This window comes from Choloepus didactylus, chromosome 1, assembly GCF_015220235.1.
Source record: "Choloepus didactylus isolate mChoDid1 chromosome 1, mChoDid1.pri, whole genome shotgun sequence".
NCBI classification, from domain to species: Eukaryota; Metazoa; Chordata; class Mammalia; order Pilosa; family Megalonychidae; genus Choloepus; species Choloepus didactylus.
Genome location: NC_051307.1, coordinates 193,588,473 through 193,615,781, shown reverse-complemented (window position 1 = coordinate 193,615,781; position 27,309 = coordinate 193,588,473). Strand labels below are relative to the sequence as shown.

Below are 27,309 nucleotides of genomic sequence, written 5' to 3'. Positions count from 1 at the left end.
TGACTTTGTCCCTTGATGACCACTCCACTGTATTCTCCACTTTGTCAGCCTCACCTGCAAACTGAAGAGACTGACCAACTTCAGAGTCCTGCCATTATTGGGGAGCATCAGATGGCTCCTTTTCTAATTTGCATTTGAGGAAGCTCAAATTCAGAAAGGAGTTAACCCACACTCTGTATGTATAAAGCCACAGCCTTACAATTCATGCAGCTGGTAGGGGATTTGAGGGATGATTCTGCAGAACACTAGCATCTCCTTTCAATGCTTTAGTTATATCAACTGATGCAATGCTGGCTGCTGAAGATATTAATGGTGCATCTTCATTTCCACTAGTGATACAAAGAATATGAGTTGAATACAACTCACGTTGAAGAAAATAAAGTCTGTTTACCCAAAGTATATTATCTGATTATATATATATATATATATATATATATATATATATCCTCAATGCAAGAGAATTGAAGGAACTCTCCAAACTGATCTTAATCTTAATCTAAAATTCCCAACTCATATATTATTTTTCCCTTAAAGACTCCATATCTTGAATTGATATCTGTCCACCAGGAGAACTGCATTATGAAGTGTAATTCATGTTCCCATTTTGATTGATTTTAGCCATACAGCTACCAGTCAGATGTCTTTGCAGCAAGAAATAATTAACTAACACTCCACAGTCAGTTGATAGGTTTTCATCATAAAGCAGAGAAATGTGAGGCAGGCATAATTCTGTTTGCAGAAAATGGACTTCTGCTATTTGATGTTTTGAAATATTGAAATCCACTCATGGACCCTTAGAGGCCCAGGAACCTCTGCTGTAGTACATTATTGCAAAATAAAATTGAGTGTGCTTGTCTCAGCTTTATGGAAATTAACTGACTGCTCATAATGAAAATAGTAACTACAGAAGGAAAGTATTGTGTTTACACTCTTCTCTGGTCTCTTGCATTATTTATTTTCTTAATGAGTCACTGCATTGCTCGTTCTTGACTTCTGTAATCACAGCCATGATAAGTTCTCCAACAATTCAATATCATAGTGGACAAAAGTCATTTTTACTCCTAATTCATTGAGAATGGTAAGGAGACTTTTTATGGGTCTCTGCACAAAACATCCTCTGCTTATACAGCTCAAAAGAGCAGTAGGTGGGATAACATTTGAGCAGACCCATGATGTGGTTTTTAAGAAGGTTCAAGTACTAGTAACATAGAAGATGAAAGACCACGTTGTTGGGTAGATACAGTGGAAGGTTGGTTCCCTTCTTAATGTATAACCTTCAGTGACCTATGAGGAAATCAAACTCTGGGAGTAAGTTATGCTGAAGGATAATTTACTTAACATCTACTTGAAATCGCAATATTTCAAACTTGAATGATTATAGAAAATGATTTGGTGTCACAGGACAAAATAATTTAGCAAGATAAATTAAAACTCATCTTCTGTAAAATTACCCAGACTTGTTTTCACTGATAGCTTATCTTAAAAAATCAAATCAGACATGTATACCAAGCAGCGCATGAAGTGTTCCTTGTTGTTTTCTCAGTCCCTTCTTTAAGGTCATCTTGATTACTTCAACTTTTAGTAGCTATGAATAAAGCTGCTATATTTTGTGTGGGCCTAAGCTTTCATTTCACTTGGGTGAATACCTAAGAGTACAATTGCTGGGTGTCTGATAAGTCTATAATTTTATAAGAAACTATCAAACTCCTCTTCTGTAGTGGCTGTACCATTTTGCAATATCACCAGCAATGAGTGAGAATTCCTGTTCTGCGTTCTCACCAGGGTTTGTTGTTGTCATTGTTAGTTTACGGATTTTAGCTGTTCTAAAAGGTTTGTAGTAACATTGACTTGAAGTTTTAATTTGCAATTCCCTAATGACAAATGATGTTGAACATCTTTTTCATGTGCTCATTTTCACCAGTATATATTTTCTAGTGAAATGTCTATCCAGAGTTTTTGCCCATTCGTTAATTGGGTTGTTTCCTTATTTTTGAGTTTTAAGAATTCTTTATATATTCTGAGTACAAGTCAGTTTATCAGAAATGTGATTTGCAAGTATTTTCTCCCAGTCTGTGGCTTACCTTTTCATTCTTTTATCAGTATCTTGCACATAGCAGAGTTTTTAATATTGATAAAGTGCGACTTAACAGTTTTTTTCTTTCATGGTTCATGCTTTGGTATCATATGGAAAACCTCATCACCAAACTCAAAGTCATACAGATTTTATCTTATATTTTCTTCTAGAAGTTGGGTCTACTATTTACAGTTAGGTCTATGATCAATTTTGCATTATGTTTTGTATAGGGTATGAAGTAAGTGTTTAGGTTCATGTTTTTGCATATGGGATCCGTATTTCCTCTGTTAAATTACTTCGCACCTTTTATAAAAATTTGTCAACATTTGTGTGGGCCCATTTGGGACTCTATTCTGTTCCATTCATCTATTTGTGTCTATCCCTTTGCCAGTAACACACACTCATGTTTACTGTAGCTATACTGTAATTTTTTAAATTGGGTAGTTTGATTCCTCCCATTTTATTCTTCTTTTTCAAAATTGCTTTCAATATTTTAGTTCTTTCACTTTTCCATTACAAATGTTAGAATCAGCTTATTTATATCTACAAAAAAACTCCTGATGGGACTCTGATAGGAATTGCATTAAACCTGCATTTGGGGAAAATTAATATCTTTATTATATTGAAGATATTAACATGGTATTTCTCTCCACTTATTTAGTGTTTTCCCCTCTTTCATCCATGTTTTGTAGTTTTTAGCATACAGATCCTGTAGATATTTTTTAGATTTGTTGGAACCTGTTTTATGACCCAGCATATTGTTGATTTTGGTAAACTAGAATTTAGTTGTTAGATGCACTGTTCTATATACGTTAACTAGGTCAAGTTTGTTAATCCTGTTGCATAAAACTTCTATGTCCCTTCTGATTTTTGTATTTGTGCCACTGGCAGAGATTAAGAAAAGTCCTGCCATGATTGTGGATTTGTCTAATTCTCACTTTGGTTCTGTCATTTTTTTGCCTTATATATTCTGAGGCTATTAGGTACATACAAATTGAGAATTGATATATCTTCCTGTTGAATTGATATTTCTATGAATATGCAATGTCCCTCTTTATCTCTAGTTATGGGTATTGCCTTAATGTCTACTTTGTTTAATATTGGTTTACCTACACCAACTTCCTTTGGTTATCATTTAGCTGCTATATCTTTTTTTACAGTCTTCAACCTTCATCTATTCTATGCCCTTCTATTTAAGGTTTGTTTCTTGTAAACAGCATATAGTTACTTTGTGTTTGTCTTATTTATATCTAGTTTGAAGATCTTAGTCTTTTCCTTGCACTATCTGGTAAAATTACATTAACATAATTATAGATATGTTTGGGTTCAAATTTACCACATTACTTTTGCTTTTTATTCATCCCCTTTGATTAGCTTGTTAGCTACACATTCTTTCTGTGCTTTTAGGGATTGCCCTAACTCTGCTTTCCATTATGGCACATGTGACTACTTAAAAATTAAATAAAATTTGAGATCCAGTTCTTCAGTTGTGCTGTTGGTCTGTTTCTGGTTTAACCTTACGCCTAGTTCATGGCTCTTCAGGGTTCCCACTAAAAACTTTCATGTTGATTGGAACCTCTCATTTTTAGCAGAGACTGAGCTCCAACTTTTGTCTCCACAGCCCTAAGAGTCTGTAAAAGCTCTCAGTGTCTCAGCCACTGCTTTCAAATCAGTCATCTTTTCACATGGAAAAGTGGTTCTTGATGCTAGCCACGTGTCTGTGGGCTCCACTGTCTCCCCTGGATCTTGCATCTTATAGAATTGTTTGAAACAACTTCATCTCTTTCCCAGAAATAGTCCTCCATGATGCAAAATCATTTTTAAATGGCCACAAAACTGAATAAATGCCCACTGTGCATATTTTATTCACGTTTCCATCTTTGTTAGCTTAATATTCCTACTTAGTAGTGGCAAGTCAGAATAGCAGGAATAAAGATGAGTATTTATGTACATTCTGAAAAAGAGATCAAAATGTTTACCAAACAGTGTTTTGTTGATATTCACTATGTATTACTCCAGAAAAAAAATAAGTTGTAATTCATATGAACTTCATTGTATGCATGGAGATTCTCCTAGTTATTACATGTGCACTGTTTCTCTTTGTCATTCAGGACTTGTACCCTTTTATAGCTGTCTAGAAGATTGTATTTGCAGAGACCCTTATCTAACATTGCCAAATCAATTATGCTTTCATAGACTGGCTATTGTGCAATCATCTGGATGTTAATGCCCCTAGGTCTTCTGTTTATCACCTGGCAAGGTTTCACCCTAACAGAACAACAGTTCTGGGTGGGTCATTGTAAACATGAGATGGGAGACTCTGAGAAGAGTGTTTTCTTCACTGCAGAAAGAATATTTATAATTTATTTGATTTTTTTCTTCATTCCTCACACTTCTCTCATTCGGGATTGTCTCCTTGCACAGTAAAAATCCCTGTTCAAGCAAACTTTATGGGAAGAAACTAAATTACCTGCCAAGATCCTATGGCCTCTAGGAGGTGTCTCAGAAGTCACCCAAGGTAAGAAGAAAGAGCTGAGAGAGCCCTGGCAGCTGAAAGGAACCCTCTCCTACCCCCTCCTCCCAAATCCAGGCTTTTCTATGTCGATGAACCTGGCTTCACTTGGGCCACAGGTACTTATTTTGTGCTGTCTCTTAAAGCTACTGAGATAGACATAGTATCTCCTTTGCAGGGACTTCTTCTAGGGAAGAGCGTGGACCAACAGTCCACAAACACTAACAGCTCCATGTAGTAATTGCACAAATGCAAGAGTACACAGGATTCAACAGAAACAAAGGAAGAGCATCTGAACATGCCTGAGGGGGGGAATCAGAGAAAGAAGGATTCAGCCAAGAAGTGATACCATCTATAATAATGGAGGAGTTTGCCAGGAAGGCAAGACAGGTTGGACATTCGAGACAGAAGGAGCGGTCTGTGCAGTTTTATGGAAGCTGGAAGAGTACATGTCCATTTGGATCGTGATCATATGATTATAATGGTCCATTTAATCTTATATCATTCATGGTGCATTTTCCAAGTGCCATATTTACACATCTTTACTTACTGATACTTAATATATTTCACTTTTTTATTGTATGAAGTAATACTATGATAAACCCCTATATGAGTCTTTTCTTTCTTAAAGAATAATTCCTTACAGTAAATCATAGGAATGAAATCACTGAGTCAATGAATATTTGTTGTGACACTCAAATGTTCTACTGCATTCCAAATTTACTGGTTTACACTGATAACATTTCCACTTCACTACTAGCATTGGGTATAGTCATTCTTTTAATTGTTGAAATTTTAAGATCTGCTTCTGTATCTTGTTTCTCTGCTGTCTCTGAGTTTGAGGGCAAAAACTAGGTCTTACTCATCTGTGTGTCCCTGGGCCTGTCACTCAGTGCCTGTTCAATAAATGTTTGAATGAATGAATGAAAAATTTCCTTCCTTATTCCATTTAAGATGCTGTTTTATCATCTGGTATACTCTTAGATTTAATAAAATCAAAATCACCTTCTGAGCTTTTTGGTTTATTCCATTGCTCTATATTTCTGTTTTTGCACCCTTACTCTGTAAGTTCATGTTCCTTTATAACATGTTTTAATATCCAGGAGAACTTTTTACTGCTGTTTGCTCTTTTTAAAATATTCTTTGCTTACTTTAATACAAATTTTATAATTTTTGCTTAGCTTAATTTAAATTTTACTATTATTTTGTAATGTTTTGAGACATATCTAATTTATGGTTTGACTAGGAGGACAATTTTTTATGGTATTTGATTTTCCAAGATCAGGGCATTTCACCCCATTTAGTTTATCTTTTATTCACCTCAACCAAGTTGTGAGGTTCTCTTTAAACAAGTAGCTCTTGATGCCTAAGAATTTTTATTTTCACTGCTCTTATGATTGAGATCATTTTGTATTTTTTTTTTCAAATTATCATTCAGTAAAATTGACTTTTTTTCTTTTATTGTAGTTTTTAAATTTGAATCTTAACACATATATACAGTAGTGTAACCACCACCAGGATCAGGTTACAAACAGTTTCATCACACCAAAAAACTCCCTCGTGCTATCCCTTTATGGTCACTCCCTCCCCTCACTTGTAACCCTTCACAATCGCTGATCCTGTCCTCCCATCATTCTTCTGCTTTAAGAATTTCATATGAATGGAATCATACAGTTATGTAAACTTTGAGACTAACTTCTTTCACTAAGCATAATGTCATTGAGATTAACCCACATTGTGTGTATCAACAGTTTGTTCCCTTTTAGTGCTGAGTAGTAGTCCATTGCGTGGATGTACCATGGTCTATTTATCCGGTCACTGGTGGAAGGACATTTGGGTTGTCTCCAGTTTGGGACAAATATTAACAGAGCTGCTATAAACATTTGGGTGCAAGTTTTTGCATGATCTTAAATTTTCTTCACTCTAGATTAAATACCCAGGAGTGGGATTGTTGGGTCGTTTGGTAGGCGTATGTTTAACTTTATGAGAATCTACTAGACTGTTTCTTCTAGACAGCCTGTGGCATTTTGAATTCCCATCAGTTATGTGTGAGGGTTCCAGTTTTTCTGCATCTTTGTCAGTGCTTTGTATTGTCAGTATTTTTTTCTTTAGCCATTCTAATAGATATGTAGTAATATCTCATTAATAGTTTTAATTTGCATTTTCCTAATGACTAGTGTTTAGCATCTTTGGATGTGCTCATTTTCCATTCCTATATCTTCTTTAGTAAAGTGTTCCAAACATCTGTTTTAATTGGATGTTCTGTTTTCTGATTGCTGAGTTTTGAGAGTTCTTTATGTATTCTGGATAGAAGTCCTTTGTCAAATATGTGATTAACAAATATTTTCTGCCAGTCTGTAATTTGTTTTTTCATTGTCTAAAGAGTATCTTTCACAGAGCAAATGTTTTTAATTTTGATGAGGTTCAGAGTTTTCTTCTTTTCTGGGTCATATTTTTGATGTCATGTCTTAGATCTCCTCACCTAATCCCAGGTCACACAGATTTTTTGTTTTTTTGTTTTGTTTTGTTTTGTTTTGTTTAAAAGTTCTATAGTTTTGGGTTTTACATTTACATCAAAAACCCATTTTGAGTTAATTTTAATATAAGGTATGCAGTTTAGGTCAATGTTTTTTTTTTTTGCCTAAGGATGACAATTGTTCTAATACTATTTGTTGAAAAGACTAGTCTTTCTATATTGAAATATTTTTGCACCTTTGTAAAAAATCAGTTGGCTGTACTTGTGTGTGGGACTTTTTCTGGAATTTCTCTTCCATTGATTGAGATGTCTATCCCTTGCCAAAACCACACTGCCTTGATTACTGTAGATTATAGTAAACCTTAAGACTGGGTAGTATGATTCCTCCAACTTTCTCTTTCTTTTTCTAAAGTATTTTAGCTATTCTGTTTACTATGCCCTTCCATATAAATTCTCTCGTTAGCGTGTTGATATCTACAAAATAACCTGCTAGGACTTTTATAGGAATTGCATTAAATATAGGAATTAAATATTGCATTAAATATAGGAATTAAATATAGGAATTGCATTTTATAGGAATTGCATTAAATCACCTTGTAGAAAGTTGACATCTTTACTATGTTGAGTCTTCCAGTCCTTGAACACATTATGTCTCTCCAACTGACAAAGTATAGTTTTCAGCACACAGAATTTATAAATGTTTTGTTACATTTGTGTCTAATATTTCATTTGGAGGGAACTTTTGTTAATATAGGTTTCCAATTGTTCATTACTAATATATAAAAATACAACTGATTTTTTCATCTGGTGGCCCTTGTAAACTCACTTATTAGTTCTAGGAGGCTTTTTTGTGTGTGTGGATTTCTTGGGATTTTTCTACATAGACAATTAGATTGTCTAGGAATAGGAACCCTTTTATCTCTTCCTTTCCACCTTGTATGTCTTTTATTTCTTTTCCTTGCCTAATTGCACTGGGTAAGGCTTCCAGTACTGTGTGGAGCAGGAATGGTGAGTGGTGTCATCTTGCCTTGTTTTAGATCTAAGGGGAAATCTTTAAATTTATTACCATTAAAAATAATCTTAGCTCTACATTTGTTATCTAAAGATGTGCTTTAATGAGTTGAGGAATTTCACATGTATTCTTTGGTGTAACTTTTTAAAAATCATGAATGGATGTTTTATTTTGTCAAACGGGTTTTCTGAATCCAAGTTGATTTGATCATGTGGTTTTCCTTCAAAGACTGTTAATAGGGTAGATTACATGAATTGCTGTTCGAACATTGAATCAGCTTTGCATTCCCACAATAAAGCCAAGTTGGTCATGGTATATTTTTATCTTTTTTATATAGTGCTGGTTTTGATTTACTGATATTTTGTGTCTATGTATATAAGGTATATTGGTCTGTAGTCTGGGTTTTAGGGTTTTTTGTTGTTTGTTTGGTACTGTCTTTGCCTAGTTTTGGTAACAAAGTAATGCTGGCCAAACAAAATGGTTTCGGAAGAGTTTTATTTTCTCAAAGAGATTGTATTGAATTGGTGTTATTTCCTCTTTAAATGTTTGGTGAAATTTGTCAGTGAACCCTTATGAGCCTGGGGATTTCTTTTTTAGAAGGTTTTTAACTGAAAATTCAATTTCTTGAATAGCTATAGAGCAAGTCAGGTTATCTATTTAATCTTGGGTGAGCTTTGGCAATTAGTGGTTTTCGTGGAATTAGTCCATTTCATCTGAGTTGTTGTATTTATATTGTATAGAGTTGGTCATAGTAATCCCCTCTTACCCTTTTACTTTGTTTATCCTGTACTCTCATTCCTGATATTGATAATTTGTGTTGTCTCTTTTTTTTTTTTCCTTTGTCAGGCATGCCAAATTTTTATCGATCTTTTCAGAGAACCTGCTTTTCGCTTGAATGTTTTTTTTTTTCCCATTGTATTTCTGTTTCTAATTTCATTGATTTCTGCTCTTTGTTATTCCCATCTATCTTTGGGTTTGGGTTTTTGTTTATTTTGCTTTTCTTTTTCTGGTTCTTTTTTTTCCTTTGAGGTGGAGGCTTAGATTATTGATTTGAGACCTTCCTTCTTTCCTCATGTAAGTATTTATTTCTAAAAATCTCCCTCTAAGCACTGCTTTAGCTGAATCTCACAGATTTTGATATGCTGTATATTAATTTTCATTATGTTCAAAACATTTTCTAATTTCCCTTGGATGTCTTCTTTGATCCTTGGATTAGTTAGGAGTATATTATTTAATTTCAAAGTGATTAGAGATATTCTTCTTCTCTTTTTGTTACGGATTTCCAGTTTATTTCCATTGTGGTCAGAGAATATATTTTATATGGTTTCAATTCTTTTAAATTCTTTTACATCTGTTTTTTTTTTTTTAATAACCCAGAATATGGTATATCTTGGTGAATGTTCCCTAAACTCTTGAAAAAAATGTGTATTCTGCTATAGTTGGTTTCAGTGCACTCTACAAATATCAGTGAGATCCAGTTATTATGTTCAGTTTTTGTATATTCTTGCTGATTTATTCTGCTAGTTCTATCTATGACTGTGAGAGGAGTTATTAAGCCTCTGACTAAAATTGTGGCTGTATCTATTTTCCTTTCAGTTGTATCAATTTTTGCTTTGGGTATTCTGAATTCAGTTGCTCAATGCATGCACATTTATTGTTATGTCTTCCCTCTCTATACCTGATAATTTTCTTTACCTGGTATTAAGATAGCCACTCTAACTTTCTTTTGATTAATGGTGTAAGTTTTTTTTAATTCTTTTACTTTTAACCGATCTGTCCTATTATATTTGAGTTTAGATTCTTGTAGGCAATCTATAATTGGGTCATTTTTAAAAAGCATTCAGAAACTCTCTCTTACTAGCTGATTAGGATCATTACATTTAATATAATTCATGCTGTGTTAGGATTTAGGCTACCTTTTTATCATTGGATTTCTGTTCATTAGCTCTGTATTTATTTTCCCCTTTCCTGACTTCTTTTAAGCTATTTGAACATTTTTTTAGTATTACATTTTAATTTATCTATTGTGTTTCTCTCTCTCTCTCTCTCTCTCTCTCTCTCTCTCTCTCTCTCTGTATGTATTTAAGGATTGCTGTTGGAATTATCCAGTGCTTATTTAATTTTTTACAGCCTATTGATCATTAGTATTTTACTACTTCAATTGGAATACAGATATCTTTCCACATTATAAGTTCGTTTGCCATCCCAAATTTGTTCCAGTTGTCTTATGAATCAATCTATAGACATTGAAACTCCATCAGACAGTATACTGTTTTGCTTTCCTACTGTTAAACGTATCTTAAAGAATTTTATTCATCCGTATATTTACCATTTCTGTTACTCGTCTTTCCTTCCTGATGTTCCAAGATTCCTTCTGGTATCAGTTCCTTTCTCTCTGAGGAACTTGCTTTAGCAGTTTCTTTTAGAATAGGCCTGTATCTTTTAGTTTTCCTTCATCTGAGAATGTCATTTCATCTTCATTCCTGAAATGATGTTTTTGCTGGAATATGGAATTCTGGTCTGATAATTCTTTTCATTTAGCACTTTAAGAGCATTGTGCCACTTTCTTCTGGCCTTGATGGTTTCCAGTGAGAAATCTACAGTCATTCAAATAATTATTTTCCTCTAGGAAAAAGATTGTTTTTCTCTGGTTGCTTTCAAGATTTCTTCTTTGTCTTCAGCAAGTTTGATTATGATGCATTTCAGTGTGATTTTCTTTGGGTTTACCTTATTTGAGGTTTGCTCAGCTTCTTGAATCTATAGATTTATGTCTTTCATCATACTTGGGATAGTTTTAGCCATGATTTTTTCAAATACTTTTTCACCCATTCATCCTCTGTCCTCCTTCTGGAACTCCAGTGACACAAACATTTTATTATTTTCTGACAGGTCCCTGAGGCTCTGTTCATTTTTTTTTTCAATCTTATTTCTATTGTTCAGATTTGATCATTTCTCTTGATCCATCTTCAAGTTCATTGACTCTTTCCTCTGTCATCTCTATTAGTGAGGTACTTTTGTTTCAGTTATATTTTTAGTTCTAAAATTTTCATTTGGTTCTTCTTTAAACCTTCTACTTTGTTATGGATACTTCTATTTTAACATTTGTTTCAAGAGTGTCAACATTTGCTTGTTTTCTGCATTTTTATAATAGCCCTTTAAAGTCTTTGTCAGGTGTGTCCCCCAAAAGCCATGTTCTTTAATGCAATCTTATGAGGGTAGACATTAATCTTTGGAGTGTTTCCATGGAGATGTGAGTCAATCAACTGTGGGTGAGACCTTTGAATAAATTATTTCCATGGAGATATGGACCCTGCCCATTCAGGGTGGGTCTTAGTTAAATCACTGGAGTCCTATAAGAGCTCACAGACAGAAGGAGCTTGGAGCAGCTGAGAGGGACTTTTGGAGAGAAGCTAAGAGCTGACACTGATGCTGACCCTTGGAGATGCTTGGAGATGTTTGGAGATGGCTAGCCCAGAGTTTGCTCTGGAGAAACTAAGAGAGGATTCTGAGATGGTTAGATGCACAGCTAAGAGAGACAAGCCCAGAGACATTTTGTAGAAGGCCATTTTGAAATCAGAACCAAGGAGCAAAGGACCAGCAGACACCAGCTACATGCCTTCCCAGCTGACAGATGTGTTCTGGATGCCATTGGCCTTTCTTCAGTGAAGGTATTCTCTTGTTGATGCCTTAGTTTGGAAACTTCTGTGGCTGTAGAACTGTAAATTTGTAACCTAATAAATCTTTATAAAAGCCAGTCCATTTCTGGTATTTTGCATAATAGCAGCTCTAGCAAACTGGAGCATCAGGTAACTCCCACATCTGTGTCATCTTCTCATTGTCTTCTCTTAATTGTCTTTCCTCATGAAAGTAGAGGTTTTTGTGCTTCTTTGTATGCTGAGTAATTTTAGATTTTTATCATGGACTTTTTAAATATTACATTATGAGACTTTGTGTCTTGTTTAAATCCTACAGAAAATGTTGATGTTTTTATTTTAGGAAGCAGTTGGTGGAGTTAGCGCCAGGTTGCAGGTTGGAACTCTAGTTTCAACATCAATTCAGTCTCAAAGTCTTTGCAGTGCTATCTGGATCTCTCTCATGTGAAGATCACGGGTCAGCCTGGGGCCTGGGAAGAGATTTATCTGTTACCTCAGTTCTTCATGTCTTTGCTATGCTAATTAGGATCAAGTCCATGCATGTGCAAGTTGGGGGTGAGCCTGGCTGTATGTAAGTATTTGAATGTGGTTGCTCTCCCAAGCTCATCCCTAGCCACTATCTCCCTAGTCCTTTCTAGTTTCCCAGTTTCCCCTGTTCTGTCCTCTGGCCAGGACAGTACACTTCCACAATTGTGCCGGGTCCAGGCCAAACACTGGAAGAACAGAGAAGAAAGTTCTGGCTGCATGTGCCTTTTGCTGCCACATTACCATCAGTCCCATCAAAGCTGCCACAGAGTTGCCTGGGGCGGGGGATACAAGAGACCAGAGAAAGGGAGAAGAAAAATCCTGCGGGATTTCCTCTAGTCTCTCTGAGCTTTGGCAGTTCTTTTTGCCACTTCTTGAGCCAGGCTATACCTAGAGCTCTCTCTCTGCTTCATGGTGCTCCCTTCTGGGTTTTAGATTTTGTTGAGTTTAGCCTGGGCCATCCCTTAAGGAAAGAGCAGTGAACTCACCATTGGTTTGGTGGTGCTTTGAATTTGGTGTCCTTCCCCAGCCCACCTGTTCCTGTTTACTCTTTAGTGTCCTCAAAGAGCTGTGCTATGCACCTGTCCAGGTCACATACTTGCATTTAGAGGCAGAGAAAGGGTGGTCTGTGTTTACTCTGTTTTACCCAGAACTGGAACCTCTGAATGAGCGCATTTTGAAATTTTATTTTCTAATTAACTAATCCTTATAAACAGGGTAACAACTGATGTTGTTAAAAAGTGATCAAATTTCATGGTTTTCAGTTAGTTCTTTCAGCTTTCTTTATGCCAACACTTATATCAGCTGCACATAATGCTGTTTTGGTCTCTTCCATTGAACACATAATTCTCCCTGTACTTTCCTAGTCACACTTTCTAACCAGCCTTGTGGGTGAATGTAGTCTGGCCATTTCTTTACTACTTGGGTAACTTCCTTTGGAGTATAGCTTCTGCTCACAATTCCACAGCAGGGCAGGGGTGGGGACAGGGAGGCTGGATATAGGCTCAGCTACGAGTTACAGTTCTGAGAAAAATCAGGTGGGAATCTTCGTTGAAGACTCCTGATTTGGAGTGCACCTTCAGTGTGAGTTTGTGTGCACTTCAGAAGTAATTAAACCAGAACTGACACTTTCAAATGGTAGCTTTTTGAATTCATCAAGTTGAGTCTAATTTCAGAACAAATTTACATGCCACTTTTAGAATACAAATCTTTGCAGAAATCATACCTGAGGCAATTGAACTGGCAGCTGTTCCCTGGCACACTCAGGAAGTGGGATAGGATCTCAGTGGAGGTGCAAATTCATTCATATGTAGCACAGAGTTCATGTTAGGATTTAATTACCCCTGTGACCCTCCTATCACCATGAGTGATTGGTAAAGAAATGTTCAGCCTCTTCTTAAGAACTAGGGAGATGATAATCCAGCCTTGGTCACTATGATGAAGTGGAAAGACACAGAACACTTGTGCAGGGGGGTCAGCTGAGGCCAGCTGGGTTCCAGCTTCATGGAGGGGATGGGTCAGCTGCACGCAAACTCCTGTGGTAGCCCCTTAATCCCACTAGGCCTCGGTTACCTCATCTGTGAAATACGCTTCTTACTTACGTTGCAAGATCAGACTGTTGAGAATAAATGAGAAAACATATATGAAACTGCGGAGCCTTCTAAAATGTAAAGTGCCACACAAGTAATTATTTATTTAACAATGTTTCAACAATCAAAGATAAAAATAGGACATGAATGGTGAATTAAGAGGAGCAAATCTCATACTAGATAGAATCATGGTTCATTCTTCAGCCTTGCAGGATGTGGGCATGTTTTCTGGAGGGGATAAATTATGAGCTCTCTGGGACCCTTTTGACTAGAAATGCCCGGGCTGGGTCAACACCCTTCTGAGTCCCTTCCCGCCCTGGCAGTTTATGAGTCTGTAAATAGGAACTGGAGAGTCAGGGATGCCAAACTGTTTTCCTCTACTGTGCAGGACTATAGTGATTAGCAACGGCAGACTTCTTGGGGCACCTGAGTAAAGGGTGTGTATGCCCTGGTTTGGATGTTAGTGCCTCTTCTCCCAGGCTCTGCAGATCCCCAGGCCCAGAATCCACATGTGGTTTAGTTCTGTTTCTCTAGGGAAACAGAATGGACAGGATATATATATATGTATATGTATGTATATATTATGTAAATATTATCAGATTTTTTATAGAAATTGGCTCATGACTGTGGGAATGGGAAAGTCCAAATTCCATAGTGCAGGCTGCAAGCTGAGAACTCCACTGAAAGTTTTCAGTGAATTCCCCAGGAGAAGCTGGCTGGCTGAAGTAGAGATGGACGATCTCCCTTCTCTTCTGGGTTCACTGATATTCAGCTACTTGCTTCCTGTGGCTTGCTTTCTATGTCTTAATTTTCCTTCTGCTTATAAGGGACTCCACTGATAGGAGGAAGACCCAACTTGATTGAGGTGGGCCACACCTTAACTGGGGTAACCTCATCAAAATGGTCCTACTTATAATGGGTTCACACCTACAAGGACGGATTAAATTTAAGAACATGTTTTTCTGGGGGACAACATACAGCTTCAAACCACCACAACATGTAAGAAATTGTGTTGGGCTGAGAGCCCCAAGGACATAGATTTCCAGTCACTAGCCCAACCCTCAGAGTTCCTTTAATTGGAAAGTGTGAGGTTCTGGAATACAAACGTTCCTAAAGGATCCACAGGAGGCCCCTCCACCCTGAACTGGCACATCTTCAGGCCCAAGGGACTCCCCCGTGCCCACCCCTGTGGGTCATCGCTGTGCTGCCTCTATCCCTGTGGTCAGCAGTGCCCTACAGGGTGGGCACAGGGTGGCAGACCTGCTCAGGGCACCACCCACTGCCAACCAGGTGCTGCAGCACTGGGTCGGCCTCAGACTTGGGGTGTCCCTCCAAGGGGCAGGTCAGCTGACTGCTTTCTTCTCCCTTCCTTGCAGGTCACCTCCAATGAGAAGCACCTGGAGAGCCTCAAGAATGCAGGGGGCCTCCTGCAGGCCCTGGAGCAGCTGGCCCCAGCTGGGGAGTAAGTGGGGCCCTGCAGGGAGTGCACAGTCCAGCCAGAATCAGCACACACTCTCACCCATTCCTCTCTCCCCTACTTCCCCCCCCCCCACAACACCATACATACTGGGGAACATCACCTTTCAGCCTGTCACTGCCCACTGAGATCCCTCTACCCCTTGGGTAGGGGCAGTCACCAGGGGTAGGTTCAACAGGAGAAGATCTTAGCCCTGTTGAGGGAGGCAGTTCCCACCTATGGGGCACCTGGAGAGGGAGTGGGTGATGGGCAGGTGGGAGGGAACATTAGCAGGGCAGGGAGATGTGATAAACTCTGTGAGAAACACTCTACCCGGCCTGCCATGCCCCCACCAGGCCCTGGGCCGAGGCATCATGGTCACCACCAGAGGCCCAGGTGGGGCTAGTGTCAGAACTGACAGCTCAGCCCTCCCCACAGCACCAGGGTGCCTTCCACGGCCAGATTTTCAGAGGAAAAAATTGGAACATACAGAACAGAACATTTCACAGCCAGAAGCTGGGTTAGGTCAGCGACCAGTCCTCAGCTGTACAATCAGTGCATCTAGAACACCCTGAAGAGAGCTGCACAGACCAGGGGCAGCCCCGTCCCCCCGGAGCAGGTTACACACTGTGGCAGCAGGAACAGGCATCTCAGCCCCACAGTGATGGGGGATGCTCAGTGGAGTGCGAGAGCCGCCAGCCAAGGGCAGGAGTGGAAATGCCGTGGAGACCAGGGCAGGGTCAACCACACAGGACATGCCTCCTGTCCTGGAACTGGAGAAGCGGCAGCAGGCAGGGGGAGGGGTGCAGCTTCCAAGTTCTTTATACTCCTATCTATAAGAGCTGATGCCAAGTGACCAAAGAAAAATTGCATTGGATTCAAGAGGAGGTCACCCAGGCCTTCCTCTGGGTGCTATGTCCGGGCACATGCACGAGACAGTGCCAGAGCAGTGCCAGCCAGCACTAGACCCAGCCATGCCTGCCTCCCTCGGGCCGTGCCCCAGAGCTGAGGGAGGTGACCATAGTTCCCTGAGCCCCGGTTGCTCCCTACGCACCCTGGGAGAAGGACCCACTTCCTAAAGGGGTGCCTGACCTGTCACTGAATGCACAAGACCTGAAATGCTGATGGGCATTTCCTGGCAGTTACTGTTTTCAGAAACATATTCAGAACTACGGGTTCTATGAAATCTGCTTCCTGGGGTATCTGGGGTTTGGTTTTAATTTGTTGCTGAGAAAGTGAGTCTGTGGAGAAGGCTCAGCTCCACCAGCCTTTTGTGCATTTAGTCCTGGGTTGCAGGGCAGGGTGTCATCATCTGCTGGTCTATCCCAGCCCCTTTCCTTTTTAGCTTAAAATGAAGAAGTAGGTTCTTACTGGTGGTTTTCTGTGACTTTGATGCCAAGGGCCCCTCCTCACCCTGCTGGTGTAAGGTATGGACAGTGACTCCCTGCTGGGCTGCTGTGTGGGGAGCCTGGAACCCCTGGCCTGTGCCAACAGCCATGGGAAAGCCACCCTGAGTAGATTTGTGTTGAGGCAGGCATGGGGAAGGGCATGGGGAGACCCATCCAGAGGAGCAGACTTCAGCAGACAGCTCCTGAGAGTGCCTCTTGTCCGGGCACCTGCCTCTGTGGGATTCCTCTTCACACAGGGGCATCTGTCTGCCTTTAGGCCACATCCCTGTTTAAGACCAGTTTGGAAGAGCTAGACCCAAACTTGGACCAAACGTGGCAGAACAAGTCTCAGGGCCCATGCACCCAAATCGAGCACTCCGCGGCTAAAACAGTTGCAGCAGGCAGGTCTTGTGTTGGGTGGGAGGTTGCTCCTGTTGACACTGTGGAGTTGTTGCTTTGGGGCTTTGTTAGGAGGCACAGCCAGAAAGGGCGAATGGGTGGCAGTGTTCTCAGTACGGCTCTGCAGAAGTCATGCTGCCCTCCTTTCTCTGGGGCTCCTCTGGTGGGCGGGGTGGGCAGCACAGCCCCACCAGAACAGCCTGAAGTCAGCAGGGAGCAGGTGAGTTGAGACACATTCCCTCCATCTCTCGGCCCTTTGATGAGCAGAGCAGGTATGTGTGGCACCGTCTCTGGCCGCGGCCCCATGCCACTTCGACCAACGTCTTTTGTCTTTTCTGCAGTCCCCTCTCCCCCCTTTATTTGGCAACCGCTCTATTTCTGTGCAGTCAGGAGCATGCCATGAACTAATTTTATACTTCAAGGGCCACCACCACATGAGCATCATTCTTTCTTTGCTAAAAGTTGTTAAGGCACAGGTTTAAATGTGCTTCACACAATCTGCTCCAATAACAGAGTTTCCGTTTTAAGCTCTTCATTGCACACCCACACCTACGAGAAAACTCAAAGCTCCTGGTTGATTGGCCAGGAAGTAGTGATCTGGAGCAGGAAGGGCCAGTGTTTGGAGGTGGGGCCTGCCTGAGTGGGTCTGGGATCTTTGTCATTTCACACAAATCTACTGCTGTGGTCTGACCCGCCCTTCCGGCTCAGCGTCAGTGCTCCTCACCGAGTTGGTCCGGAAGTTGAGTAGTGAGCTCGGGCTTCACCCATGGGGCTGTGGGCTGAGAGGTTCCTGCTTCTCCTTCCCAAGGTCATCATGCATAGGGGAGGCTCTGGGAAGCAGCTGGGCCATCGATGCTCAGGTACAGAAGAGGCCAGCCCCTTGAAAAGAACAGGCACTTTACCCTACAGATGCCTAACAAGGGCTTCCACTTCCGTTTTCTCGCAGTTCATCTGCTGACAGTGCGGTGGCTTCCTTGGCCCTGGATATCCTCCGAGCTGTTGAACATTAGACAAGAAGGCAGGTAGCACCAGCACCAATGCCCAGCTGCACAGAGGAGCCAGATGCTTTTGAAACACCTGTGCCACCTCACCACTCACTGCTGTATTCTGGACTTAATAAAGTCAGCGGAACCCAGAACCTTCTGGCTGAAGTGCTCTCTTGCTGGGCCCTACAAACTGATTCTGAATGTGCTTCCTGGGTTCCTGTGGGCTGCATCTGGGAACCCCAGGTTGGCCAGCTGTTCTAAAAAATGCTCTTTCCCTCCCTGTGTGGGCTGGGCAGCCCTCCTCTAAACTATGAGCCACCTGTGCTAATGAGTTGGATGAGAAGCCACATTCCTTAGCCAGCCGGCTCTGTAAGCATCTCTCTCCCCTGGGGAGGGTCTAAATGGCAAGACCAGGCCTGACTGAGTTCCCAGCTGCAATGCCAGAGCCAGCCTTGGAAGCTAGTTTTAGCCTCTCATCTCCCTCCCACTTTACCTGTCTGGGTTTTTTTTCCTTTCAGGGACAAACCGATTCCAACAGTCCTCAGGAGGACTGTGCGAGACTCCACTGCCAGGCCCGGGTAGTTAAGTTTGCCTGAAGGAATGTGAAACACTCGCTTGCTTCCTTGAAGGTTTCCTCATCTAGATGGGATGGTGGCATCGAGGTAGAATCATTCAACCCTCATGCCTGAAGCGTTCCCAGCCTCGTCCTCATGTTCCCTCACCCTCATGCCTTAGCACCTTCTATAAAGGAGTCAAGCCCATGAAATGATTTGGTGGGCACTGTGGAAGGATGCAGGGGCTGTTGTACTGAGGAGGGCTTACTCTTAGATCTGGACTAAAGGGCAGGGGTGGGTCCTGGCAGCTTGAGCCAACTGAGCAAGTTGAGGCCATCCCTTGGCCTCAGTTTCCCCATTTGTAAAATGAAAAGGTGAGACTAGATCAGTGGCTGCTCACTCCCTCCCAGCTCCAATGCTCTGTGCTTCTCTTACAGAGAGAGAGGGGATTTGCTCCCTAACAGATACTGCCCAACCCCAGCTGGACATTTATTCCATGCGGTGCAGGTGGAGTCAGTGGGACGAGGCCTGGGGACAGGCAGAAGTGGCAGGAATGCAGGCCCACAGGTGGCCTCTCAGGAAGCTGCTCACATCACCAACAGCCCCACTCTGCTGCAGTGATGTGGGTGTTTGGCAGCAGCTTCCATCTGGTTTTAAGAGGAAAAAGTTCTATGCCCAACTGCACCAAGGCCTGTATGTTGGTCACCTTAACTTGGTCCCCACCATACCCTAAACACCTAAGCAGGCTTTCAGAGCTTCATTTCGTAGATGAGAAAACTGAGGTTTAGAGGCTCCTCTTGCCCAAGGCTAAACAGCTGTTGAACTGGGTTCTCTGACTCCAAAGCCCTTGTGTGGCCCCCAATGGGGAGTTCAGAGTTTGAGCTATGAATAATTGGAGTATAACCTCTCATAGCCCACTTATTCTTGGATTCTGCTGGGCTGTGCACCCATGTGGGCCTGGCCTGGCCTCACTGGCTTGTGCTCTTGGCGGGGGGTAAACCAGAAGCCTGGATTTCAGCTCTAGTCATTTGCTGGCTGGGTTTGGGGAATAGGCACAGGCCTTCCTGTTTTCCCAGGAAGACTGCAAGACTGTCTTCTCCTTTCATTCACTTCCTGGGGGAGCTACCCTGAGGTTCTGGGCCTGGAGTCCTTCCAGAAGGTATTTCGGAACAATAAAAGATTCTTCTTTTTCTTTTTCCTTTTCAGTTGAACAGGGAGGAATCTTTGCTGTTTTAAGATAAAACAGTAACATTGCTTAGTGAACTGCTCCTGGTCCTGGGCCCCGAAGCGTTGCTTGTTTGAGGAAAGGTGTATCTGGGTAGGCAAGGGGCAAGGAGATGGTGGTCCCACGCCAGGGGGGCCAGGGCACTGAACCTAAGCCCCTGCTCCATGTGCCAAGCCTCAGACCCCGATAAGGGGCTATGTCCCTTGAGGAAGGGGATCCTTTTTGTAATTCTCACAAAGGTGCCATATGGGAAGCAGGAGCCCTGGTCCCCAGGCCGGCTGGGCAGGCGAGGCTGAGGACGGTAACCCATCCCAGCCCTCCCCATGTCCCATACCCTCATCTTTGGCTTCCCAGGCCAGCCGTGCTTTTAAGGAGAGAAGAGCTGGCCCCTGACTCCACCAGAGCCTCAAGAATTCTGGCTATGGCAAGGGGCCTGGAGCCAGGCCCCTACATGCCCTCCCTGACCCCACTCCCCAACCTTCTGAGTTGCTACAACCTGTTGGTTGAGCCTCTCCTGGGATAAGTGGTGTTCACTTGAGTCGCTGAGGTAAGAGGCAAAGGGGGCGGCAAGAGCACTGGGGGTAGGAGGACTGCACAGGGCCACCTTCTCCCCCTCCACCAACAGCAGGCCCAAAGCTTCGAGACCTTGCCTCAACTTCTACTCTAAGGGAGTAGATACCCAATGAGCTGTCCCTGTCTATGGATGGCTGTTTAGGTGACTCTGGCCACAGGCGTCCTACAGAGTTGACAGTCATCTCGGGCAGCCAAAGAGGTAGATCTGTGGGATATAGGAACAGAATTACTGACTTATGACTCTCTGCACTTGTCTGGCTTTTCACATTTTCCATATTACTTCATAGAAGTTCTTGTCATTTCTGTGAAGAAGGTAGAGTAGGTGTTATCCCTGTATTATACAGTTCAGAAAGTTGGGGGCTCTAGGTGGCTAAGGCTCTTGTCCAAGGTGAGTGATGAGAGGAACTGGGTCTCTCCTGCTTCTACTTGGAGCAAGATGCCCTTACCGCCTTCCCCTAAACAACAGAAAAATAAACACTGACGAAGAAATAAATCTACAGAAGGAACAGGTAGGAAAGGGAAGGGAAGGAGGAAGCTAAAAGCAGCTCAAAGGAAGGGGCTTGTCTCCTTGGGAGAGCTGCCTGGAGGCTGAGGGGTTGGGGGCAAAACTAGGAAATTAGGAGGCTCTGGCACTACAGCCTCAAGGCGCAGTGGGGATAAGAGGGGGTGGTGGGGAGCAAGCAGCAACAATCTTCCACCTGGTGTGAACCCGGGAAGTGTGGATTTATGATATGACCTGGAAGAATGGGCTTTTCAGTCCTGCCCCTGGCCTCTCTGATAAAGGGACTTAATGTCAGTGTGATAGAGGGCAAATACATTCTTTTACTAGGTAATAGTCAATCCATGAGTATGGTACAAATCTCACAGGGGATGTACAGCAAAACGTGGGTCTCCCTCCCTGTCCCAGTCTCCTCCACCCCAGGGTGCTGTCACCACTCTTTCTACACATGTAGGGATAGCCTATGCATGTGTCTTTATAGCCATAAATATACTACCCCACTTTTTTTTTTTTTAACCCAAATGGTAGCAGCCATAAGCTCTGATCCTTGCTTTTTCTACTTGATATACTTTGTTCATTTTATATCAAAACACAGCATTTTATGTGTTTTTAAATTGCAGAGTGGATGCACCACAATTTGTTTAACTAGTCCTCTAATGATTGATATTTGGGTCGCTATTACCAACAGCGCTGCAGTGAGTACCGTGGTATATGCTTCTTGAGTGAGTATACCTTGAATAAATTCTGAGGAGAACTTCGTCAAAGGTCACAGTACCACCCTTTGATTCAGGCAAGAAGAGCCCTGATCTGGAATCCTTATTTTAAGAGTAGGTACCAGCAAACTTCTATAAAAGGACCAAATAGTTAACTTTGCAGGCCAAAAGTGTGCCAACCCCTGCTTTAGAGGATCCCAAAACCCTACAAAAATGAATTCATCAGGAGAACACATGGGTGCCTCTTATCTGGAGTTCAGCACTTAGCATGGTGCATCCACAAACACTAAAGCTCCAATCTTGAGAAGACATCTTTGAGGCCCCATGGAAATGCTTCCCTGCATCTCTTCCCCATGTCCTTGAAACAGAAGGTAACTGCATCCAAATACCCGAAGGTTTGTACTACTGCTGACTCATTAGTCAGACACACTGCTTAGAACAGAGGAGCTGAGCCACAGCAGCAGTCAGGAAAATGACAAGCTTATTAACTTGCGAATCCTTTCTCTTACATGGCACGAATGCAAAATGTTCTTGCATAACAAAGTGTCATTTCCCTGTAGTGCTAGGTACCCATTTTTTTTTGCCTTTGTATTCTCATTTGTAGTTCATTAATTAGTGTAACTTCTACAAGTTTCACGCAGTGATGGAGAAATATTTTGTGACATTAACTCATTACTATTGAATTTAAATATATAGATAATAAATGAAATACGTGTGGGGCAGGACACCAGTTCTTTATATTGGCAAACTAGGTGGACACAATGCTAGAATTATAAATGGCTTTTATTAAAATGTTTAGGACGATTTAGTGAAATTCTCAAAAAAATAGGCAAAAATTTCAGATTTTGCTTTAAAACTTTGTTAATTATAATTTATGTTCTGCCCTTTAATTTTAAGATATTTTGAATATTTTAGAAGAAAAATAACTTGAACACATGAAAAATGATTTTAAATATTTAATTTTGTACATTTTATAGTTTCGATAAAAATATATTCAGATTTTGTGCACTGAATACAATTACAATTCATTTTTAACCTGTAGATCATTGTCAGGACACAAATTATGTGAAAATTTTGATTATAACAACATAATTAGTGATTGTGTTAAAATGAAGGCAAGAAAATTTTTATGGGATATAAAATAAGTGAATTCTGTAGGTTTTTATTTACCATTTAAATATATTAGTGCATCAGAATACCCAGACATGAATAATGAAAATTAATTTGTCATCTTTTATATTTTGCTTTGTCATTAGAAAAGCCATAGCGTACATGTTTTTCAATTTTAATATTAGGAAGAAGACACAGCATAATAGTTGATTTGTATCTTTTAAATATGTAGAAAAATGGTATGTGGCTTCCAGCTGTACTCTTGCCCTGGGCTCTGCCTCATGAAGAGTTTATGCAGTTTTAGTTTTGGCCCTTCAAAAAATGCTGTAAAATTTATACTCCCAACAAAGACATATGGCAGTGTCAGTTTTATTACAACTTGGGTAGCAGCGTTTTATCAAAATTTTAATCTTTGCCAAACTGATGAGAGAAAAATGGTGTTTCTTTGTAGTTTAAACTTGCATTTTTTATGAGGTTGATCACCTTTTTCCATGTCTTTTGAAGAGCCATCTGAATTCCAATTTCTCTGGTTCTTCATTTGTAGAAGCATATTGGATAGTAAGGAAATGTGCACATGCAGAGTTCCAGTGTTCCTTCTCTGTGCGGTCCCCTCCCTCTGGGATATCCTGCCCAATCAGTCTAACTGCTTCAGCATCCCTTCACTTGGATTCTATTCAGCTTAGCAAGACCACCATCCTCTGCTTGGGCTCTACCTTCCTGTGCCAAGGTTGGTAAGTGCACCCAGGCATAGACCTGGGACAAACAGGGGGTTCAACTCCTGTTTCCCTTCTGTCAAGGATCAAGAGTTCTGAACTACCTGTTGTTTAAGCGTGAAAACATTTCTGCCCAGTTTAGTAGTAGTTTGAGGTGGGAGGAGCAAGTCTGGTACCAGTTACTCCTGTGGCTAGAAACAGAACTCCTCCTTCAGAATAATTTTAAATAACAAAGGTTATAGTGAACTTATTTTTTGCTTGAATGAACATGCTTCTAGTCTTTCATCAATCAGTATACACTGACATTGGGCTTGGATATTTTATCAGTTTATGGAAATACCCATCTACTCCTATTTTAATTAGTTTTTCTCTTTTAGTTTTTTATCCAGGTGAACTTTTCAAGTATCTTTTCAGCTTTTAAGAAGATATTTTCTTTTTTCACCTATTTATGCAGTAAATGACCTAAGTAGATTTTAGGGCATTAAATAATCTTTGCACACCTGGTATATGCCCCTTGGTCATAGTGAATCATTGCTTTAATGTATTGCTGATTTCTTTTTGCTAATATTTAGGATTTTTAATTGATATCCATGTCTGAGACTGGTCTATATGTTTACCATGAGAATTTATTCACTTATTATATTCAACAAAAATTTTTAAGTCTCATCTGTGTTAAGACATTAGATGAAGATGTGATTCAAGGGTTACAACAATGAGGGAAGTGACTATGAAATTCAGTGAAAAGAGGTTCACCTTATTTTTTTTCTCAGCATGTGCTACTGTTTTTTCCTCCAATGAATACAATGTGAGAAACATCACATTAAAAATTGACAATACATATCATTCATTCTACCCCATAGGACTAGGACTAAACCACGTCAGGTGAGGTCACCTTCCTCTTCTGGCAGCTCTTCTAAGGGAGCGCTTCACTCCTGGCTTCTCTGAAGGATGGAGTAACGTCGTAACTTGGTGACACGGGCAATTCTTGCAAAGCCATATGAAAGGTTTCTACTGAAGATCCCAGGGCCTTTCTAAAAATCTGAAAGGTTAGTCTATGCTATGTTGAGGCTAAAAGTTCATTGCAGGCATTAGTCTAAAGCAGGAGTTGGCAAACTTTGTTAAAGGGATCAAAATTTTAGGCTTTAGGGGCCATACAGTCTCTTCACAACTACTCAATTCTACCACTGAAACACAAAAGCAACCACAGCAATACATAAATAAGCATGGCTGTGTTCCAACTTTATTTCTAAAAAACAGGCAGCAGGCTGAATTTGGCCTATTAATCTGGCCCAGTTTATCAATCCTTAGTGCAGAACTGTGTTTTTCTAATTTGGGGCATGACCATTAGATTAAGAAATCAACTTGGTTGTTTGTGTTTAGGATTTTTTAAGTAATGGAGTGGAGTGGAGATTATCGTAAGAAAGACCCACACACAGGTCTTGTCTATGAAACTTTTCAGTTGTATTTAGGGGTGGTGTGTCTGCGTAAAGTTTAAAAAGCCCTGGTCTAAAGTGAGAGGCAATACCTGCTAAATAGCTTTTATCACCCAAATTCCCATAAGTCTTTTCAATGTTTTCCTCTCAAACTCAGTTCTGATAAAGCTGTGACAAGATGTCTCTCCCTCTACCCCTGCCAATCCACGCGAAGTTGGTTCCACCAAATAAGTGGATGACATGTTATTTAACCAAGCTACTAACCCCGAGATAGACGCTCCCAGAGAAAATGAATTCAGCTCCAGCTGCATACAGAATGGTATCCTCTTCCTCATCCCTTATGTGACCAACAGATCAGGACCCCAGTGAGGCCTTCAGGTATATGGAAGATAAGATATAAACTTGATTTGATTTTAATGTAGACCAGAGTCTAGTCTAAGGGGAACCTGCTCACATTTTTCCCCTAGCAGTTTCTTCGTTGTAGGTTCCTTTTGTCACCCAAGCAATCCCAAACCTCTGATGGAAAGAGCAGTGCAGAAGTACATAAGCCATATGATCCAAATATTCCACACTTACACTAAGTTCCTCCTTTTCCCACTACCCTGAAATGTTACCTCTAAAGTGTCTACATGTGTCTAGGTCTTATTCTGTCCCCTTTATCCATGTTTCTATCCCCATGCCAATAGCAGTGTTAACTACTCTAGCTTCTTATAATTAGGCCCCGACATCCGGTAGAGCATGCCATCTCTCATTTCTTCACAAGTGTCTTCGCTTTTCTTGGACTTTTGTACTTTTAAGTACATTTCAAAATCACCTTGCTGAATCAGATTACTTTCATATTATGTTTTTAAATGCAATGTAAAACATAATGATTTTAGGCAAAGCTCTTAACATGTTTCCTGGTTTTAAAAGTTTCTTTAAATGCAATCCCTGCTGTGGTTCTTTATGTTAAAAGCCCAACTCAAAGATCCTCACACTGAGTTAAGTTACCAATAGCTCTAGCTTCTTGCGATACTGGCTAGTTCTATTTGTCATGCACTAAAGGCAGAACCTGAAAACTAACCACCTCATAAGGTAAACAAATGTTTCTTCTCCAATCCCAATTACACTTTAGATCTAAAGAACTGATTTAAAAAAAAAAAACAGGAGGCCTTTACAAAAGGTCCTTTTCAGATGAAGCTGATTTTCAACAAAAAGGAACTGAATGCCTGTTTATCCAACAGTTACTATCTTAATAAAAATAGTTAGAAAAAGCTAGTTATGCACAACACTTTCACTCCTTTTAAAACCAAAAACACAAGTCTTAACAGGTCTCCTGACTCTTCCCTAAGGATGAACTAAGGCTGTCAGGCATACCACCAGGATATCAGGATCCTCTGACAGCTAATATGGAAGAAGGCCCATTCTAATTCTCTCAAATTATATTCAGATAAACATCAACACTTAAACCTCCTAATTATCAGTTCAAAGTGGAGCTGAAGGAATTCCCCTATCCAAGTGAATCACAGTTTTGAAGGTGCTTGAAGTCCAAATCCAGGTAGTTAATTCTTCGTTTTTATTTAATAGGCTGAGGATGCCTATTTGGATTTCCGGTTTACTCTGTAGATTGCATATAGATGAAAGTAGCTCAAAGCTGGTATCCAGATGTCTCTAGTCACTGGGCAAGATCATACACATGACACCACAGCAAAAAACCAGGCTGAAGGAGTCTTGGCCACAAGCTCTAAGGCCAGAGTCCTAGAGTTGGAGATGGTAGAATCACACACATGCCCAGAATCACAATGGTCAAGGCCAAGACACTTTGCTAAAGAAACTTGGCAAATACTCTCACCTAGAGGTAAGGCTCTATCATTCCATCATTCCAATTTAAGTTTCAGGCATAGCTCGTCATTGTGCTTCACAGATACTGTGTTTACAAATTGAAAGTTTGTGGCAACCCTGCATCAAGCAAGTCTGTCAGCACCATTTTTCCAACAGCATGTGCTTACTCCGTGTTTCTTTGTCACATTTGGGTAATTCTTGCAGTATTTAAAAATTTTTCACTGTTATTCTGTCATGGTGATCAAGTTATCTTTGATGTTACTATTGTAATTGTTATGGAGCACCATGAATGGCACCCATAAGACACAGGACTTAACTGATACATGTCACGTGTTCTGACTGCTCCGCCAGTAGTGCCATGCCCCCCTCTCTCTCTCTCCCTCTTCTCAAGCCTCCCTGTTTCCTAAGACACAATACTGAAATTAGGCCAATTAATAACTCTATAATGGTCTCTAAGTGTTCAAGTAAAAGGAAGAGTTGCATATCTCTCACTTTAAATCAAAAGCTGGAAATGATAAAGCTTAGTGAGGAAGGCATGTCAAAAGCCAAGACAGGCTGAAAGCTAGGCCTCTTGTGCCAATTAGCAAAATTGTGAATC

The 27,309-nt window shown here is 40.8% G+C and overlaps 1 protein-coding gene across 3 annotated transcripts in view; it reads left to right on the top strand.

The window, feature by feature from the left end:
- Nucleotides 1-22,354, top strand: part of ULK4 (unc-51 like kinase 4) — a 703,242-nt gene extending 680,888 nt beyond the window's left edge. The window contains exons 36-37 of one of the 3 annotated variants that reach the window (XM_037847819.1): nt 15,218-15,303; nt 21,542-22,354. In XM_037847819.1, coding sequence (XP_037703747.1) covers nt 15,218-15,303; nt 21,542-21,566 — 111 coding nt within the window. In that variant the 3' untranslated portion in view covers nt 21,567-22,354. Of the gene's footprint in view, nt 1-15,217; nt 15,304-18,030; nt 18,620-21,541 lie in introns of those variants that run through there. The other 2 variants (XM_037847826.1, XM_037847812.1) reach the window with 2 other exon arrangements.
- Nucleotides 22,355-27,309: the final 4,955 nt, after the last annotated feature.